This window comes from Magnolia sinica, chromosome 6 (genome assembly GCF_029962835.1).
Source record: "Magnolia sinica isolate HGM2019 chromosome 6, MsV1, whole genome shotgun sequence".
Classification (NCBI taxonomy): domain Eukaryota; kingdom Viridiplantae; phylum Streptophyta; class Magnoliopsida; order Magnoliales; family Magnoliaceae; genus Magnolia; species Magnolia sinica.
This window is the reverse complement of record NC_080578.1, coordinates 20,864,124-20,885,505: the sequence shown is the minus strand read 5'-3', so window position 1 is coordinate 20,885,505 and position 21,382 is coordinate 20,864,124. Positions and strand designations below refer to the sequence as shown.

At 39.7% G+C, this 21,382-nt stretch overlaps 2 protein-coding genes across 5 annotated transcripts; one reads left to right on the top strand and one right to left on the bottom strand.

The window, feature by feature from the left end:
- Positions 1 to 1,687: 1,687 nt before the first annotated feature.
- On the top strand, positions 1,688 to 8,227 carry LOC131248491 (protein-ribulosamine 3-kinase, chloroplastic). Of its 2 annotated transcripts, none has more exons than XM_058248780.1 (9): positions 1,688 to 1,872; positions 1,979 to 2,132; positions 3,147 to 3,237; positions 3,371 to 3,445; positions 3,520 to 3,608; positions 4,195 to 4,330; positions 5,474 to 5,693; positions 6,902 to 6,978; positions 7,941 to 8,227. In XM_058248780.1, exons 1-9 carry the CDS (start codon positions 1,779 to 1,781, stop codon positions 8,085 to 8,087), a joined length of 1,083 nt encoding a protein of 360 aa, XP_058104763.1. In that variant the 5' UTR covers positions 1,688 to 1,778; the 3' UTR covers positions 8,088 to 8,227. The 2 variants fall into 2 exon arrangements, with proteins under 2 accessions (XP_058104763.1, XP_058104764.1); XM_058248781.1 differs by having other exon boundaries at positions 1,718 to 1,872; positions 4,195 to 4,313; positions 5,553 to 5,693.
- A 780-nt stretch (positions 8,228 to 9,007) lies between these two features.
- Positions 9,008 to 20,883, bottom strand: LOC131248490 (ribosomal RNA small subunit methyltransferase, chloroplastic). 3 transcript variants are annotated; one of them, XM_058248778.1, is made up of 10 exons: positions 20,534 to 20,876; positions 19,597 to 19,746; positions 15,369 to 15,425; positions 14,224 to 14,322; positions 12,930 to 13,025; positions 12,313 to 12,397; positions 11,998 to 12,050; positions 10,736 to 10,819; positions 9,577 to 9,687; positions 9,008 to 9,489 (listed from the first exon to the last, which is right to left on the bottom strand). In XM_058248778.1, the coding sequence occupies exons 1-10, from the start codon at positions 20,738 to 20,740 to the stop codon at positions 9,424 to 9,426; spliced, it is 1,008 nt and encodes a 335-aa protein (XP_058104761.1). In that variant the 5' UTR covers positions 20,741 to 20,876; the 3' UTR covers positions 9,008 to 9,423. The 3 variants fall into 3 exon arrangements, 2 of the variants coding, with proteins under 2 accessions (XP_058104761.1, XP_058104762.1); XR_009172268.1 differs by lacking the exon at positions 9,008 to 9,489 and adding an exon at positions 10,243 to 10,346 and having other exon boundaries at positions 20,534 to 20,883; XM_058248779.1 differs by lacking the exon at positions 19,597 to 19,746 and having other exon boundaries at positions 20,534 to 20,879.
- Between the last annotated feature and the right edge of the window lie 499 nt (positions 20,884 to 21,382).

The window sequence follows — 21,382 nt, the reverse complement described above, 5'->3', positions numbered from 1 at the left end:
AAGCTTGGCCCACCTCGACTTAACTTGGCTCGATGTACAGACCTACTATTTTCCATATGAATATTCCTAATAGATATTGATCGAGTGGGCCGCGCATGCTTCACGAATTAATCATTTCAAAAAATGAAACATGATCTACTAATAAGATGCATGTATTGCCTAGCTAATGATTGGATCATATTTTTAAGATAGAACAGGTACATTTGAAGCCTTGCCCCCGTAGCCAAGCAAGTATGTCTAAGACATGGTTTACCTGGTGACTCCAACACATTATACCAGCTAACTAGCTGGTGTCAAAGCTCTGTCGGCCAGGGTTTGGCTACCCATCCTAACACCAGCCAGCTAGCCGGTGTCAAAGCTTTGTAGGCCCAGGACACGGTTTGGCTAATGACTCCAACACGAGCCAGCTAGCCAATGTTAAAGCTTTATGGGCCTAATATGCAGTTTGGTTAATGACCCCAACACCAGCCAGCTAGCCAGTGTCAAAGCTCTTTGGTCCCAAGACGCGGTTTGACTAGTTCCCCCAACACTAGCCAGTTAGCAGGTGCCAAAGCTCTGTGGGATAGGATTTAGCTAGCGAACACAACACCAGCCACCAAGCTGGTGTCAAACCTCTGTGGGCTCAGGATTTGGCTAGAAATTCCAACACCAACCAGCTAGCTGGTGGTGTCAAAGCATTGTGGGTCGATGACATGATTCGGCTACTGACCCCAACACAAGCTAGCCAGCATCTGTCAAAGCTCTGTGGGCCCAGAACGCAGTTTGGCTAGTGACCCAACGCCCGGTGTCAGGCGCTGTGAGCTCAGGACATGGTTTGACTACCTAGCCAAGTTAGTGTCAAAACTCTATGCCCCACATTCATGTATCTGATTTATCCATGCCATCCATTCATTATCACTGGTTCATTTTAGGGCACGACCCAAAAAGGACTACCTCACACGAAAACAGTTGACTGAATGCCCACCATTAAAAACTTTCTAAGTCCATTGTAATGTTTATTTTCCATCCAACCTGTTAAAAAGGGCACACAAACTTAAATGAAGGGAAAACATAAATGTCAGCTTAATCTAAAAGTTTGCAACAGTAAGTGTTCAACCCTACAGTTTGCTGTTAAGAGGCCCACTTGAGATTTAGACCTGCTTCATTTTTGGGACCATGCCCTAAGATGAGCTGGGAAAATGGATGAAGGGCATGCAGGAAAATAGAAACATCATGGCGAGGCTCACAGAGCTTTGACACCAGCTAGCTGGCTGATGCTGGGTCAGTAGCCAAACCGCCTCACTATGGTGTTCCAACTCATTTGCAAGCGTTGGAAGGAGGGCTCTGTGACACATGTGAACGATCCAAGCCATCAAGGAGGGCTTTGTGACACATGTGAAAGATCCAAGCCATCAACCAGGTAGAGTCCAGCAAGAATTAACTAAGCCCAGCTCGATAATTGATCAGGCCATACATGCCATGCCCAAACCCGGCCGACTCATTTGCAAGCAATGGAAGCAAAGCTTCGTGCCACACGTGCAAGATCCAAGCCATCAACCAACCAGGTAAACCGAAATCATGAACATGCCCTTGATAACATATCAGACAAACATAACCATCAGGTGGGCCACCCTGGAACGTTTAACACTGACCAAGTGGATGCTTTCTAACCAACTGTATTCTTCATCCAAGTGTGGCCCACCGTCAGTATTGGGTTCGCACGTGCGACAACCTAAGCCAGTTACTTGCAAAGGACAGATGTACAGATATAGAAGGCAGGAGAGGCTGCAAGGAAGATAATGGCGCACGTGGGATTCCTCTCCTCTTTCCCTTCTCCCTCTCTTTCGCGTCTCAACCTCACCAAAAACCCCAGTCTCTACAAGCCATTCACGAGTAAGAAACTAGCGCTCACGACTACTTCTCTACTCCCTCTTCTACAATTCCTTTTCTTTTTCTTCCTCTTCTTCTTCTTTTTCATGCTTTTCTCCGTCAATGGCAGTGGCAGCTCTGAGCGACGATCCCATCCGCGAGTGGATTCTCACAGAAGGAAACGCTACGCAGATTACAAGAATCAGCTCCATCGGTGGTGGTTGCATCAATCTCGCCAATCGGTACGACACAGATGCTGGTTCCTTCTTCGTCAAGACAAACAGGTACTATCGGAATTCCTGAAAACTGAACCGCCGGGTCATGTAGATCGGCTTAATCGAATCTGAGATGTAATTCGTTAGCATGTGTTTGGACGCAATATTGAATTGAATTGTGATAATTAGGCTCATGATGTCGGAATAAGCGACTGAAATGTGATGATGTTAACTGCATTTTCTGCTTCTCTTAATCATCGAACTTTGTTTTTGTAGTGTGTATCCAAACACGGGTTATGGATTGAATTGGATCGACTCAAATCACTTTTGACGCGTTTGGATGCACTATTGTATTGGAATTGCTATCATTCGTTCTAATGAAGTGGAAATAACCAAATTGTAATTTCCTTCCTTCAGCATTCAAACAAGGGTCAATGCTTCAAATTGAAATTGCATTATTTGCAAGTTGAACTTGAAAGGGGCATAACGGCAGTCATTCTGGTTGGTTGAGCCGCAATTCAATCCGCTTGTGCATCCAAACGCAGCATAAATATTCTTTTTTACAATTAGGTAGCCTTTTTTAGCCCTAAAATAATATTTAACTCCAGAGGCTTTCCGATCCTACATGTCTGTGGAGTCCTGCCCATCCTCATGTAGGCACACATTCAGACATGGAACCATGTGCAAGATCTGAGCTATCTGTCAGGTGAGACTCGATTGTTAGATCTTTTTCCTTAAAATTCAGGCCAGTAAACTCCTCAGGTGGGCGACAATCTGGGGGGGGGGGAGGTAGGAAATTACAAATCAACAGTCAAAAAACCATTTCTTTTCTCGCAATGTATCTCTTCTGTTACACTGGCCAACAAGACTAAGTGAAATAGCCTAATTTAAATAGTATATCCTACCTGATAAAAAGCCTTGATCTTGCACACATGTGCATTTGCCGGTGTATTGATGGGTAGGTTCTCGCATGTGTGGGCTTAGCAAAGCTCCTTATTGTAAACTGATCCTTTCTACATGTGGAGAGTAGTTTTATGTATGAGAAAAGTTTAGATTCTCTTGCTATTATTGTAACTGAAACAGGAGTATTGGGCCGTCGATGTTTGAGGGAGAGGCTCTTGGTTTAAGTGCAATGTTTGATACCAAGTCAATCCGAGTGCCTAAGCCTTTTAAGGTGGGGAAAACTCCAATATCTTTTTAATGGTGGAAATAGCTGTATTTTACTAAGCTGATTTCATCCTTGTTTATGCATATATATTCTCAGACACAAAAGCTTAAGTCTATTTGTTTTTTTTTAAGTCATGTAGGTTGGATCCTTACCACTAGGCGGCTCCTATATCATCATGGAATTTGTTGAATTTGGCTCATCCAGAAGCAGTCAGGTGAATTGTGCTAGACCTGATGAAAACTTGCAACGAAAAATCATGAAGTTTTCCTGACCATTATCTACCAACAGTCCATACTAGGTAGGAAGCTCGCTGAAATGCATAAAGCTGGGCAATCTGACAGGGGGTTTGGTTTTGATGTTAACAACACGATTGGCAGGTGAAATATTTCAAATAATTTTTTCAACATTTTAGCATGTAGACTGGTAGATACGACTTTGAGAAATGCTATTGATTCAGCTCGTAGTATAGGAGTTTGATGCAGCTCCTCAGTACTCATGGGAAATGTGTGGTAATCTGACAGGCCACCACATAGATGGGCTAAAGGCCAAGATCACAGCAATTGGACAAGGCTGACCATCCAGTTGTAATGAGTTTTCCTGGTAGAATGTGAATCTATGTGTTTGTTTTGCAAGCCACTATCACAGGGCTATCCCAGTCCGATCCATTTTCTTGTGGAATATGGTGTATTGGCACATCAGATCAACAGTCTTGATTGCCATACATGTGTTCCATGTGAACTGTGAGGAGGAAGTTGCATTAGAACTTCTAGACACTAACTGCATAAATCTTCATCTATTTATGTTGGCACCCATAATCTTCTCTTGGTTTGTATGGATTCGTTGGGGTATGAAGGCCAAAATAGTTGAAGCTCTATGTTGATAGTTGATACTGTCATAGTATTCATCATTGCTTCTTTTACTCTCAAGCTGTAATCTAATGCATTCATATGTGTTCTGCTATAGTACTCCCCAGATAAACACTTGGTCATCAGATTGGGTTGAGTTTTTTGCTGAGCATAGATTGGGTTACCAATTAAAGTTGGCACGGGAAGAATATGGAGATTCCAACATTTATGAGAAAGGTATAGTACAGGAAATGGTAGGTATTTCTCAGATAGCTGTGGTATCATGTTATTCATGAGGACTGAAATGTTTAACCTCTTTAAAACAATTTTTTGTTCAAGGTTGTTGGCTTGTGCAATGATCTGAGTTATAGATTGTAAATGCAAATGACTTTCACCTTTCATCGAAAAGTTATGGACAACCATAAGTGCTTGTTCTATGCTTGAGATTTGTAAGACCACAAGGCACACCCATCTTTACACACAGCAAGCTTGCCAATCTGGCAAGTTTGTGTGACATCTGAGCAGTGCATAATTTGGCCCTGTATGAAGGAGACCATATGCCAAAGTAAGGATGGTTCAGTCATCAGGTGGGTCACACCTATTAAAAAAAGAACAGACTGTTTAAGAAAACTTTGGCATCCACAGTAAACATTCACACCTGCTTGATGTGTGGGTTGGCAGAATATTTGTGTGTGGTCATCTCCATGGCGGAGCACTGACTTGTACACTTTTTTTTTTTTTTTTTTTTCTGGTCAGTAAGCTGGGATCAAACCTTAGACCTCAATGTTCAAACCACTGTCTACCATTGAGCTATGGTCTTGAACCCAGTTCATGCATTGTTTAGATGTCCCACGTGCTTCAGGTTGGCACATGTGCTTCTCATGAATGTGCATGTAGAGAGGGGTACATGTGGGGTTATCAATCCCCCTTATGATTATAAAGCTATAAATTTACTTGTATCCTGAATTCTGCTTCCTGTTATTCACATACACTTAACGTTGGGGTAACTTAAGACTTGGATGTGCATGTGTCGGTGTTAAACATGGTCACATATGCATGTCCATGTTTGACACACTCCAACCAACATTAACCAGTGGATGTGGCAACCCAAGAAACTGAAACTGACATGTGCTTACTGTTAATTGAATAGTGTTCTGCTTATGCCCAGATTAGCTCATCTCAGTCTAAAATATTGAGAAACATATCCAAATAATACAAGGACACTACAACATACAAACATGAAAAGTAATTCTGAAAACAAGGCAAGATATTCAAGGTTTTATTATGACAACTTCGTCAATGTGTCCAACACACCCACCTGTGGCAGTGATTTTCTAAGCAGACTGTTCTTGTTGCATAGATAATAAGTTCCAAACATGCTGTGTTTCTTTCCGCAGGTGTTTTCTCCTCCCTTTCTGCATGTCTTCTTAGGAAGATTGATTGGTTCTTGCTTTCTGGTCATTCCTTATCTAACAGGTCAGAGACTGATAAAAAACCTCAGATCACTTTTCGAAAATGTTGAAATAGAACCATGCTTGCTACATGGAGACTTGTGGAGTGGGAACGTCAGCTCTGACAAGAATGGAGAGCCCGTTATACTCGACCCAGCTTGTTATTGTAAGTTTCATGTGTTGTAATCCAGACTTCTTGGTGGTAGAGGTGGGCATCGAGCCGAGTCGAGTCAAGGTGGGCCAAGCTCGGCTCGGCTTGTCCATGCTGTACTCGAGTTCGAGCTCGACCTCGAGCTCAACATTGAAGCTTGGCTTGTTTGCCAAAGCTGTCGAGTCGAGTTCGAGTTGAGCTAGTGGTTCGAGTCGAGTCGAGCTCGAGCTTGTTGGGTGAGAGAGTAATGGATTCTGTTCTTGATCCTCCTCCATTGATGAAAAATTCAAAAATCTTAGGAGAATCAAAGCAAAACCCGATGAAAAAACCAAACAAAGCTTCAAATCAGATGAGGAAACCTGTAAGAACCGATCTGTTCTTGATCTTCTTCCACCAGCAGAAATCCAAGTACTAAAAAAGAAACAGAGCAGAACACAGATCAGAAATCCAAGTAAAGAGCTCTAGCCAATCAGATCATTGGATTTCCTTGAAGCTCTAACAAATCTGAGAAGAACCCATCTCGGATTTCTTGGGTTTCTCGCCCAAGAAGTAGATCTCAAGAGATTGAAATCATACTATTGTGGAGCTGAAATGAAAACTGATAGTGGTGGTCGGGGCAGGCGTGCGGCTGGCAATGGGTAGAGAAAGAGAAGAAAGGGAAAGGGAATGGGGTGCGTGTGGTCGGGTAGAGACTCTAGGGTTTGTTTTTTATTTTTTTATTTTTAATTTTAAACTTAAAACTTATATTAATAATATATATATATATATATATATATATATACACACACATATACATAATATAATATTTAATATATTTATTAATCGAGCCGAGTCGAGCTCGAGTTCGAGCTTGGAGTCGAGTCGAGTTTAAATGCCTCCGGTCAAACTTAGCTTGAACTCAACTCGAGCTTCGAATAATTAGCTTGGCTCGGCTTGAATCGGCTATTCAAGCCGAGCCCGTTATACTCGACCCAGCTTGTTATTGTAAGTTTCATGTGTTGTAATCCAGACTTCTTGGGTGACTGGGTATTAAGCTGAAGAACCCAATGCTTTATTAGTGCCTGCAGAATATGGTAGTCCACTATTTTGGATCATACTGCAATGAAAATGGTGCTGGCTAGCCATTCACAGTATTGATATCATAATCACACAATTCCTTATCATGGAAAGAATCATTACTGGAAGCACATAGCTAGAGCACTTACCCCTTTCTTTTTCCTTAGATGGACACAACGAAGCAGAATTTGGAATGTCGTGGTGTGCTGGATTTGGAGGATCATTCTACAATTCCTATTTTGAGGTATCCTTATTTCTGATGTCTAGAAAGTTAAGAATAACTGATATGAGTGCAGGAATATGCATATGCACTCATATGTATATATGGGATTTGTAGCTTTGATATTGCATATTAGCGAGCTTTATCCTTGACAACACAACTGGGGAACATATTCCAGATTGTTTAATTGATGATTCAACTTTTGCATGAGCCCAAAAGAGGACAAGTGGGTGACTTCCGAACAACCACTGACTCTTAGATGCAACATGCACTGTGATGGTGTGGTTGACGATGCTCTTCTTCAACAATTGATGCATTCCCAATTGATGGGCCACCTCAGCTTTTGCTTGTTGTCTTATGTGGTCATAATAATAATCCGTAGTTAGGGCCTTCTCAGGAAGACCATCTAATTCTCCAAAAAGGATCAGTTGATACCTCCTCATGGTTTATGTGAGACCAACATATTTTCTTGGAGAACCAGTAAATACATCTGCTACAAAGAAGGGTTGTGATAAGAAACACTCAATTTTTCATGCTCTTGCTACAGTAAACGATCCTCATCAGATAACTCGCCCTCCGTGCTAGTTTCTTTTCTGGTGACTTTTGTTCACCATGGCATGGCATGATAACCATCTCATGTCATGGGTGACTTTCAGTATGGTAAAACCACCCATTTCTTCATGGAGGGTGGTTTAGAAAATACTGGACCTGGTCCAACAAAAACTCTTGCTTGTTTGGTTGAATAATCTAGGCTGGCCTTTAGATGATCTGGTTCTTCTTAGTTGTTACCATCTTATATTGCCATGATGTTCCATGCAAAATGATTAAAACATCTTTATGAAGCGAGGTTTTTTAGACCAATGAAGGAGACGAAATCAATAGCAAGATGGTACAATGCAACTGATGAGGATCTCTATTTGTTATTGGAGATAATTCTTTCCTGTTCTGAAAAATTCACATTTGTGATGGAATCTTTTCTTGCGCAGGTGATGCCAAAACAACCAGGCTTTGAGAATAGGAGGGATCTGTATATGCTATACCATTACTTGAATCACTACAATCTGTTTGGTTCGGGATACAGGTCGTCTGCCATGTCTATAATGGATAACTATCTGCGAATGTTAAAAGTTTAAAGGTTCAATGCAGGATCCTGGTTTGTGTTGTACATGTTACATTTAGAAAAGCTTTAGGTTATGCATACATGTTTATGCATGCAAATTTTATGTAGTTTTGTCAGTCAGACAAGGTGCTTTAACAGCATTTGGACTTGCAACTGGGCTTCTGACTGAATTGTTTCTGAATTCTGTCAGAAGTGGGCTGTGGACTGCTGCTTATGTGTATGGGTTGTTTGAACAGGACAAACAATGATTAAATTAACCTTTGCATGGTTGAAGAGATGATCACCAAGAATTGATATTTACACCCACTTCCTTGATACATGCACCCTTATTCTGCTTTTGGCAACACAAAAGTACCAAGCTGTAATTTTGTAGCACCAAAACATGGTGAGAGGAGGGTGGACGTATGAGAAAAGAGAGGCTGTAGACGGTGACTCCCATGGTTTCTCTTTGGTTCCAACATTCATAAAAGATGAAGGTTCTTAAGCATATATAGGAAAGTTATCCTCATTTGTAACACACCTGAGAAGGTTTTTAAGTTTATACAAGTTTTAATGCAATACAAGCCTTCTGTCTTCTAGTCTCTCCAGTGTGTCTTCTCATCTTCCAAGTGGACTTGGGTTGTCAGCTAACTCACTCACGATGAGACTATGGGTGCCACACAGTCCATGCATGGGGAGGCACATAGGCTGTTGACATAATGCTGCTGCCATTGATGATTGACTTTCATGCACCTCAGGGATCATATGACAGTGAAATGACTGAAACTTGTTGCAAGTACTATTCGTGGGACTTGTTATTCCAGAGAATTGCTTGGCCTGCCTGATGGGTTCCATGGGCAACCAAGTCCCACGAATAGTACTTGCAACAAGTTTCAGTCATTTCACTGTCATATGATGCAGGCCAAGCAATTCTCTGGAATAACTTCCCAGATGTTCAAGTGAAAATTGAGTTACTCTTTGAGAGTACCATAGTTCTAATATACAATACTACATTTTATGGTAATACCAAGAAAAGCAAAGGTATTGTTACAGATAGCACGTCTGCAGTCCTGCTCCAGATTCCCGGATGAAGATGTATGGAGATGCACTTTCTTTCTTTTTCCTCTTCTTTTTTATCCCCCTTTTTGGCCAGCAAGCTGTCAGGAGCAAAAACCATAGCAATGATCTTTTTGCGGTATACGTGCAAACAGTCACAGCAATTAAATATGGGCTGTGTAGATTAGCTGCTTTCATCCACCATTGATATTGAATGAATCTGACATAGCTTCAACAATGAGTTAGAAGGATGTGCCTGTATTCCTGTGGTGAGGCAGTGGTACAAACCAATCTTCTCAAGCAGGCTCGGTACACTATACATTTGTAATTAAATTATGCAATCTCACAAAATCATCTAAAGTAAGCTCCCCCGGTCTTGACTGCAAGCAATCGTGAGTATGCAATAAGTAAATCAGCAGGTCTGTAATATAAGCAAAGAAAGTGATATTACCCTAATAGATACTTACTGTAACTGGCAGGCCTGCATTCTCGAGAGCTTTTTCAATCTCAAGAGAAGTGCATGTATGCTGCAGCGATCTGCGGAGCATCTTGCGCTTCCCGTTGAAGGCAGAATTTACCTAAATTAAGTAATGACAAATTGTCAAAAAATAAAAGAAGCTTCTCAAATAACTTAAAGGTGACAACAGGATACAATATATGAAAGTCCCCTTGAAATAGCAAAAGATTTCATCCAGTAGAACAAATCCCAGAAACAGCAAAAGCTTAAACATGTTTTGCAAATTGGTTTTTGTGTATTGAATCATTCACGACTATTATGGGGTTGAATCATGCCATATTGGCCCTGTATCAGGCTGTATCGGACCAATATAAGCTGATACAGCCTTATCATTCATAGAAAATACCAGTATATATCCGGCAATACATACCGGTGTTGGATGATATGTCAAACCTTGAGCTTACATGATGCACTGCATTTCCGAGTTATACAATGATGACTCAAGTTCAGTAATGACATTTTTTAGTCCATCCAGTGATAAATTGCATAGTAATTGTACATGTGATTCAATATATTTTTAACATGTTAGGGGAACATGCATCTTGTAAAATTATTTCAATTATCCCAACTGATAACAAATGCAGGTAATCCATCCTACAAACAGCCACGCACTCACAATTTTTCAATGTTATGTTGTGGCATCCTCACATCCACAAATCAGCTGTTCTACCATAATTTGAAATGCCTCCAAAATATCACATGCTAATTTTTGTCTGAGTGCTGCAAGAGAATAGCGCAAGCTTAGCATAAAAAATGCTTTTTTTCGTGAAAATCTTGATTTTCTTCAAACCCTGTTTGCTAGCCCACAGAACATTTCACAATTATTGTAGTTGCCCATTTGGGAAAATTATCAGCGATCTACAATAATAATAATAAATACCATATTTAGTGCCTTGAAATCCAACACCAAATTTATTGAAGACTCGTGCAAGTACAGAATGCACAAAACACCTGGCAGAAATGGTATGAACGGTATCGATACACATGTTTGCGTGCATGCATGCTATATATATATATATATATATATATATATATATATATATATATATATATATAATGACAAAACAATCTGCATAAAGAATTGAGAATAAGCAGGGATGAGTACCAACCATTGAAAAGAAACTTTTAGCTGAAGCAACTGGTGGATAGTTTGCAGCTTGCTTTAGTTTGAATGTAACCACAGCAGCATCAACCTGCACAAGGACAGACACTAAGATCAATGGTCATTCTCAAAAAAAATGAGGACATGCTTCAATTTTCCATTCACTTAAAGCACCCACGATCCACACTAAGGGAATGTTTGTTTTTTCAATCACCTCAGTAAATGAAAGAAAGTGGGTAATGATTGCAATTTGCTTTACTTGTCTGGTGATGTCAAGTACATTTGATCATAATGATGACATGCTTTCAGTGTTTGTTTTAACCATGAAATATTGTTCAGGTTGGGATTTTATAATGTAAAATTGTAATAATTACAAATGCATTTACCTCTCTCCTATTACATATGCATTTGACCCTCAATTTATTTGTCCTAATACTTGTTTAAACAAACATTGGAAAATAATAAAGATGGCCCACTTACATTACTTTATCATGGAATTCATAAAAACAAACAGACCCTAATATTGGCTTGTTGGATTGGTCGAATCCAATAAGTAATATGCAAAAGAAAACATTTTCTGCAGATGTGACATTTACTGCCAATTGCAACAATAATGTAACCTATAGAAAAAAGTTTTCCTAATAAAGGGTTATTCATTTTCCTCCAAAAAAAAAAAAAGCTTGATAATCCTCATTTCCACACTTCTATGAGGCAGATTTCCCTTTTCGACCATTGACTATTCCACATTTCCTTAGAAATCACAGAAACTAAAACATCCTTTTCAGGATTCTTTTCCACAGATTTTGGTTTTCCTCAAAAATGATGTTTTCCTTTCTAAATCTACTTTTTTTATTCTACCAATCCAAACAAGTATCATCATTTTCCCTAAATTTATCATATCGGAAACTCATCCCCACAGATTTGATTTGTGGGACCCATTAATTATTTCAGAAACTAGCATGCTTTTTCTTCTTTTTTTTGGAGAGGTAACGATGATTTGATTAAAAAAAGGATTATTAAAAAAGAGGATCAGCACGCTGAGAAACCGAGAAGAGATGTAACTCTGTACATTGTCAGTGAAAAGCTGCTGAAAAGTAAATCTGCAAACAAAGCTCTCTAACACAGGTCCTAGGGAACAGGGGTGAGGAAAAATCCATATGAAGGATTCTGTCAATGCACTTTTAGAGAAATCTGGCGTATCTTGGATGGAACAACACTGTATACTATGATTCATGCAACTGCGCTAATAAAGATGAAAAAATTACGTACATTTGGTTGAGGGAAAAAATTTGTCCTTGAGACCTTGAATTTGTATTCAGGATCTGGAAAAGAAAAAACAGAAATGGAGTCTTAGTAGTAGAGTGGTCATAAACAATACAATTTGATGTGGTTGACAGATATATCAAGATAGGCAATAATTTCACATTTTCATGCAGTGATAACTAGTAAAAGTCAAAATAGGAGATCTAGAATCACCATCCATAGGGTACAAATCAATAGATCAGAGAACAGCAATGTCTAAGTGTCATCATTCTTCTGTAAGAACCAGTTCTACCATATTGTAACATTAAAGTAAAAGCCTACCCGAGTAGAAGTTCACAAAAATATTTATGGGCCGGTACTCAGATGTCCCCAAAGAAGCATCTACCAACCGTAAAGCAGTCTCATCCTGAAAGTTTTGCCCATTCTAATAGTAAGCAACAAAACCTTCTGAAATCAATCACAGAATCCTAATGATAGTTAAAGTATTCACAATATAATTGAGGTTTAATGATCTTCATGCACGTATAGCCCACCCGATCTACATGCCAGCACACGTGCTCTTTGGCACATGTATGTGAGGTCCAAGTTGTCCATCAGGCAGGCCTCACAGAGCTGATGCTAATGACCAAAAAATAGATGGGTCCAATCATCAAGCGGCCACATATTATGGAGTAAATTAATGGTTACAAAAACTTCTTTTAACCATCCATTTGTTTTGTACATTGGCTCACCTGATGAGTGGACCAGCCTGGTCTTTGGACAGTGCATCAACAACGTGGGGTCCCGATGGGTGGCTTGGATGTTTAGCGGGTCAACATGGCACATGTGCTAGAGTACAGATGGCCTGGGTTGTACATGCATGTGGGACTAGCAAACTTATATATAACTAGCATTTAGCATAATTAAAAGTGGAAAGCTGGAAAGGTAGCACTTCACACCTGAAGCAAAAGGACAACTTCAGAAAAAATGTCACCCATCGGAAGAAGAAGCTTGACAACATCTGTGCTTATATTGAAAGGTATATTGGAGACTACCTGCAAGTTTCGAGTAGGTTATTCCAAGATGGTTTTTCCATAACATTAAAAAAATTAAACTGAAGAAATTAGACGGTTGATTTCTCCTTATTTAATTTCAGAAAGATACTCTCATCCACATTGACCATCCACCAGCCTGTTAGTTGGAAGCAGCATTTTATTATAAATGCTTATTCAGTTTCTTTTCGATTAATTCCTAGATAAGCCAACTCCTTGGCAGATTGTTTGGCTACATTTACATAAATAAATATATTTGTAAGAATGAGTAGCATATCTAGCTTCATAAAGACAATTCTAAGATCCCATACATATGTTCAAAGCCAACAAACCTGCATATGTGCAAGTCAGAAAAGCATGAGTATACTACCGCCATTTATTTCTTTTGCAGAGCCTTAGTACTGAAAGGCATTGTGGTGCCAAAAAGCTGACAGACAGCATGGGAATGCTTGCAAATGTAATAAGAACAGTGGGTAGGCAATGCAACAGTATAAGGAGCTAAGATAGATGACAGGGTCCTGATGCATCAAACATTAATAGTTTTCTGATGTATCAGTTTGTACATGTAGCAGCTACGGCTTAGGATGCCGAGTGTTGATTTGAGTACAGCTATCCATGAGTTGTGTTCAGATAGGGTACCATATGTGAGGTACCATATCTACATCCGGCACCCATAAGTTCTTGTCCAGTCTAGTATCAAGAATGAATTAGGATTCAGAAAGGGGTTTGGGTTCCAAATCAGATCTAAATTTGGTCTAGATTTCAGTACACTTTAGGATCCAGAATCCCGTCCATACCAGAAACATGCCTTTTGTAAGGTTCTCAAATAATAAGCATAATTAAATAACATATAAAACTAAGAATTAAATATGTGTGACCAACCAGACCACTACTCAAGCCTAACACAACCAATAATCAGGCCCAAAATGTAGATCCAAATCCAAACCAATCAAAATATAGGTTACTTGTATATGGACTAAAAAGAAATTGCGTTTTCTTTGCCTCACTAAGAGCATCGATGGGATAATGAGGCACAGAGTAACCATCTGCAATTTTTTATTTTTTATTTTGAAAGGCAATATTCATCTGTTGAAAGACGCACAGAGTAACCATATCTTTTCAAGAAGTAAACATATTCAAGAGGATAGTGCATAGAGATTACTCACAAAGAAAACAGAGAGGAAATGTCCAGAGTTCTCACTTTTGCATAGTTTGAATCACTTCCCACAGTCTCTCGACTTTCTAACAAGGAGCTCAAATGGGAACGAATGTAACATTTTGTGAAGTCCTCTTGCAAAACCTACAGAGATCACTTTGAGATCTTCAGCACATTTTCAATCAAAGTATTAGCATAGGAATCCAAAGAACACCGTGGCTCAATCTAGTTACATTTAGTTATAAGATACTGAAACTCAAGAGCAGTAATCAAGAGAAATAGGGAGTAATCAAGATGGTTGACAAATATTGTGGATAATCTGTGACAATTTAAAGATGATGAATTTGAGAAGAGGTCAATAGCATGCATATAAATTAACACTCCTTCCCCATGTTTACTAAGAAAAAGGTATCCTAATGAAAAAGGTTCGAGATTGCTTATTAGATAGATTCCATAATGGCTCATCACCTCCCTCTTTTTCAGTAGGCAAACCAGGGTTGAACCAATGATCTCAAGGTGGCAACACAAAAACTTGAGACCATCATTGTCATATAGATCTTATCCCAACTAATTGGGGTTGGCTGCACAAATCCTGTTCCGCCATTCCACTCTATCGAGGACCATATCCTCAGTTAAGCCACTATCTATGAGTGACCAGGTTAGAACGAAGTAATGCGTTTCTTGAAGGTTTCATAGCATAAACACCACTGAGGGATTTTCAGACCTAACAAGGTATAAGATCCTGAAAAGACACATACAATTCTCACATAACATTATTTTAGGCACCCTGTTAGTGATTGTAATACAAATCTAGCATGATATCACATCAGTCCCAACAACTGTCGTGACCAAGTGTGCATGAGATACGGAGCCAATAACATGCAGTGATCACTCATAATAACAATTTCAGAAGAAACCAGACTAATGTTTCCAGTAAATTTTCTAATAAAAATGAAATGATTAAGGGCGCATTTGGTTACATCGAATATCATTATTTTTCATGATTAATGCCAAATGTAATGAAATTTCATGATATTTGGTGCAATCAAACGCAACCTAAATCAATTTGACCTCTACTTTGTACATTAAGGAACTCAGCTAAACATAAACACGTCAACATCAAAAAAATAGTTACAATTTTTCACATTGCAACTTCAAACTATCATTTAATATACAACAATAAGAATTACCATCAGTCGATCTGTACCCTCGAAGCGGTCCCTTACATGCATGGCCATGTGTTGATCCTACACAACCCAAGCAAATATTGTATAGTAAGTGCACGTCATGGTGAAAGACAAGTAAATTGGTGATCAGTGGACTTCAAAACTAAATGGAGCAATTCACAAAAAGAACTCGGGGAGAAATTTTTTGCAATAAACATATTTGGTTCCTTCATTTATTATAAAAGGTATTCTTTTCTGTTATTTTTATCTGGTGAAAAGAAGAAAAACCTCAAAAAACGAGCAATGAGCAGCAAATGGAAAACCAAATAACATGTCCATGGATACATCAAACGTTAACTCTCTATCTGCCATGGGATTCATCCCCTATGAACCAAGGTTCATAGTACTGGCCAAAACTGATATATTTCGCCCAGTACATACCAGTTTTGGCAGGGCACAATACAACACCCACCCAATACCGATATATACGGAGTGACTCTCCTGTATTCCCCATGCATCAAGAAGTAAGGACAACCAACACATACCGAGCTGCCTCTGTACATCTCGTCCCAAACAGACCTATTTCTTTTCTTCTTCTTTTTCCTAGTGCATGTAGGATCCATTGATCAATGATCTAGACCGTTGATCAGATTATAACGGACAGTGACTATAACATACCCCTAAAAAATTGAAATATGACTGAATTATATTAAAAACAAAAAGGAAAGAACAATACAAATCAAGAAGGGACACCAAGATGGCGACCCAAAGGTACCCAAGGAAGCACAAATTACAATCCTTCAATTTAGGAACACAAGTGGCCCATTCAATAACCATCTTCATTGCCCTTAAGGAGATGCTCTCAACCGGCTTGCACATGTTGTTAAAACATCTCGCTTTCCTTCTTCCCAAATCACCCACCATATAGCTAGAAGCGCCATTCTCCATAGAGCTGATCTTTCTTTCCCAAGATAGACCCCAATCCATGAGGCTAAAGCACTAACTACCAAATCCGGGGTGACCCACAACAGCGACAAAGAATATCAGCCCAAGATGCTCTAAAGAAAGACTAAAGAGCAATGCAAGAAGAGATGATCCATCGATTCTCCGTCTCACATACACATAAGGTAAATATTTGGAAGCAAAATCCCTCTCTTTCGAAGATTGTCTATGGTCAGACTTTTCATCCTCCCCACCAACCACCCAAAAGCTACAATTTTCAAAGGGACATTGAGATGCCAAAAAGGGCCCAAACTCGCCTCCTGAAAATGATGCTTGCCTCTTGACAAGAGGAAATAGAAAGATTTAACTGATAATGATCCCAACTTATCAACCGACCACACCATTTTGTCTGAGTCGGAAGTGATAGGGGGAAAGAGATGTGTTAAAATCCCTTGATATACATTGATACACCATCCTCTAATGGCTCGAGCTTTTAGATGAAGTGGTTGTTTGACATGATATCAGAACGAAAGGTCATGTGTTTGAATCCCAAGAGCAGCAAATATGCCTCCGTGATATGTTCTCCCACAAGGAGTCAAGAAAATCAAGTCCAGCCCAGGGACCAAGAAATCAAGCCCAGATTGTTTATGGTATGAGTGTCCCTCCACCCTTGCCTAGTATGTTGTGCGAAGCTTCACCCCGCACGTGTGGGGGAGTGTTAAAATCCTTTGATATACATTTATACACCATCCCCTAATGGCTCGAGCTTTTAGAGCAAGTGGTTGTTTGACAAGATGAATACGCTCAAGGACACTACCAAACTTGCTCACTTCTTTGTCTCGAAGAAAATGCCTGCATGGAGGCTCCCAAACGACCGCCTCCCCAATGCAGGAAAAACAGTCCACCACCATGACATCCCGAACCGGAGCCAACCGATAGATAGCAGGGAATTCATCTTTCAAGAGAGAGGATCCCACCCAAATATCCTCCTAAAATCTAACCTTTTCTCCATTACCTACCGAAAAACCCACACCTTCTGAGAAAGCCGATTCAACGGCTTGGACCCCTTTCCAAAGAGTCGGAGGTCCTATAGATTGATGAGGCTCTAGTCCACCAATACCCTCCTCTAGAGAGCTCCCTCTTCTTCTCTAAACCTCCAAAGCCACTTCCCGAGCAACATTGTGTTCATGGTCTTTAGGTCTTCAATCCCTGCTCCACCCTCATAAGTTTTACACACTTCCTCCCAACTTGCTAAATGAATCTTCTTTTTCTCTTTTGCCCCTTTCCACAAGAAATCTTGTCTCAATTTTTCAAGTCTGGATAATATCTTAGCCGGACATTTGAAAATCGACATAAAATAAAGGGGAAGATTTGACAAAACCGCCTTGATAAGGGTGATGCAACTGCCAAGCAAAAGATACCGCGTTCGCCATGAAGCCAACCTCTTTTCAGATCTTTCCACCACCTTGTCCCATAGAGCCTTGAGCCCTAAAATTGCACTAGTCCGTTCTTTAGGTGGGCCACAATGTTAGAAAAAACATGCAAAGTTTTTTTTTTTTTTTTTCTTTTCCTTTTGTCACCTGTCAAACTGTTTTATAAACTGTAACTATCCTTACAAGTGAACTAGCCTATTTTTGTGCAGCTGCATATTCACAGTTGGGCCCATAGCCTATTTTTGTGCAGCTGCATATTCACAGTAGGGCCCACCTGATGGACAGATTGGATCTTTTACCTGTGTGCCATGATGGCACATCTGATTGTGTGCACAGGGAAGCATGTTTCAACCTTGAAAAAGAACTTTAATTCTCTAGCAAAGTGTGATGAATGACACCCATGCACTTAGAAATTGCATACATGGCATACAAGTCATTCAAATTAAGCTTACCAAATTATGCATCTCAATCTAGAAGTGTCTTGAATCAAAAATTACGCTCATTTGCTTATATGACTACTGGATTGGTGGACATTTATTGGATGGTTAAAAATGAAAAAAATAAAATCCAATGGTCTTATTTTCACAAACATGTGTCCAAGAATCAGAGGTTTTCAGACTGTGAATTAGCAACAATGGGTTCCACAATTACTAAGTTTAATTTCAGTTAATGCATGCCAGATATACAATTTCTGAGTGCCTGTGCATCAAGTGTAATACTCTGCCAGAGTATCAAATAATCGCCTGCGAGAATTGTTAGCAAGACTTTAAATTGGTGTACTTGATATTGTATCGTTCACCATTGATACGGCCCTGTATCGCCCCACATCATGCTGTTTCGGGCCAATACAGCAGAATCGGTCAGTGGTAATATCGTTGTATATTGGGTGATATGTACTGGTTTCGGACGACACACACACACACATATATAAATAAAATTCAAGGCAGATGTCCTTATATAGATCATTGCCATTAATATGAAAACCCGCTCTATGTTAACAAATAATAACAATAATAATCTCATTCCAGAATCTTTGACTGTTTCGTATGCAAACACTTGTATTTACAACGTATATGCCATACGATGGTAGTGGGTGACGATGTAATTAGGATTAACCCAGTTGTTGTGTGGATGCCTTGGATTCTACACAGTCTGGGAGATGAAGCATGACTCTATCGGTCAAACCGAACTGCCCAGTCAGAAGTCAAGAGTAAAGCAGGACTATGTCGGTCCAACCGACAGTAAGTTCAGCCCGACCGACGGTGAGTTCAGTACAACCGACGGACTTTGAATCCGTTACGTGGTTTTGTTTAAGTCGGGGTATTTAATTCCTTATTCGATTAGGGCTTTGTGAGGACAAGTGTTTTCTCTCATAGGGTAAGGTCCTTACATTGAGAGAGGGTTTTCTACACTTGTAAGGACTTGGGAACGGATTTTTTTTCTCAATGGCTAGGGGTTTTCTTAGGGTTATGCATTGCAATGGGAGATCAAATTGCTTATGTAATCGGAGAAAGGGAGTGGTGTAACTCAAAGGTTTCGATTATAGTGGAGATTTCTGTCGCTTTGTGTCATGGTTTTACTTGAAAGAGTTTTCAAAATAAAATCATGTATTTGTGATTGCTTGATTGGTTGATTCTATTTTGATTATTCTATCTTCGTTGAACATGCTTCCGCAAAGTGCAGGATTGACAAGTGGTATTAGATCCGAATTTATAATATCTGGGGTTGATCAGGGTTTACTATAGGCTTGGAATTACAACACCAGTAAAACAGTAAACACAAGGTATAGAAAACCAAATGGCTGATAAAATAAAAGAGAAAAATCCATAGCCATCAAAAACAACCAACTAAAGTTATAGCTAGGAGAGGCCCCAAACCTTTTCAACTGCAATGACTGTTGCACCAGCATTTAGAAGGACGTTAGTCAAAGACCCTGTTCCAGGCCCAATTTCAAGGATAACATCTCCATCTTTAACTTCAGCTACACTGGCAAGCTGCTCGTTAATGGAAGAGCTCAACATGTAATGCTGCATTTACACATCATACAGGGCTATCAGGTCCTAATGTGGAAGGAAAATGCTGTTTTGCTGAGCTAAAACCATTCAATTCCAATTCAAAAAACAGAAACACATATCTAGGATACCAAAAAATAAGAATTCAAACATAGCCAGGCATAATATATAATAGTGGGTCCTTTAAAATTCACAGCAAATGGAATAAACCAACAAACAAATAATGCAAGAATATCCATAGTTCCAATTGTAATTTTAGAAAGAAAAAAAAAAAGAAAAAGAAAAGAAGAAGATGAGTTTGAATTATAGACTGTAAAATAGACAACAAGGATACAGTTCCTAGTCAAGAGAAAAATCACAAACAGCCACCGAATGCGAACTTTCACATACAGCCCTTTTTCCCTGTCAACATCTTGCATGTATAGGACACTTTCACTTCTTCCCATTTTCCATTTACTCATTTCATTACAGCCATTCCAGTCATGTAACTGTAACATCAGTTAAACCATGCAAGAAAAAAATTATCAACCTTACCAGTTAAAACCGCTTGAGTGACGCTGGGTCCCATATAAAATCAGAGAAGCTTGAAACCCCTGTTTTGAAGTGTTGTTTTGAAAAGATGATATTCAAGTCGATTCGGCGGCAGTTCACTGTCATCTTGTCTAGATTTTTTTCTTATTTCTTGAAGATTAGGACATCCTTAATTCCAAAAGATGATTTGGTTCATAGCTCGGTAAGTGAAAAAAAAAAATTAAATCAAATAGACAGAGAGGGAATTTGGAAAAAGGGAAGGAATGGCAACCTGGCCAAGAGACTTTCTTGGAGTGCGGCCTCTGGATTTGAGAGCTTTGAGAGTGGCGTGATAATCATCATCGCTTCTACCACCAGCAGCGCAGATGCATCTGCCTTTGGGCAGTTTAAGAGACGGAACGCGGAGCCGAAATCTCCGAGTCGTCGTTGACGGATGGGATAAAGAAAGAGGGTGGATGGATTGCAAGAGAAAAGGCATTGCTGTTGATTACTAGAAGAAGATGGCAGATTTCATGAACCGGCTTCTTTTCTTCTTCACACGCCTGCTTAAACCGGTTCTGAGGGAAGGAGACTGAAAACTGAAAAGTGAAGGAATGGATTAAGCGAGATGAATATCTGTTTGTCATGAACGGTATGGTAGCCCGCGGGATTTTCATTCAATCTCGGGAGTACGGTGGGGGAATTTACTCGTGGCCCCCACGGATGAAATAGGATGATGATACTGCCGCACGTGGGAATTTCAGTTCGAAACATGCACCCTGATTGGTCGAGTCCATATAAACATTGGACTAAGCTCGTCTCTGTTTTTTGGAGATCGTTTTGGCTAGATGGTACGATGATGGATGGTATGCTATACGGCCACGTTAGATAGATGCACGCGTTTCTGGCTATCAAATGTGTAGGATGAATTTAAACATTATAAAGAAAAAATTTCTGTGGCTTATATTTCAATCAGAAAATGAGAAAATGGATGGTTCAGATAGTCCGACCATCTTCACTCAAATGGAACATTTCTCAGGAATCTTCTCGATGGGACAACCTTAGCCATTTGATTTGTGGCCATGGTCAGGAAGAAAATTGTGACAACGAGGTTTGCTCAAATACATCCCACCTATTCCAG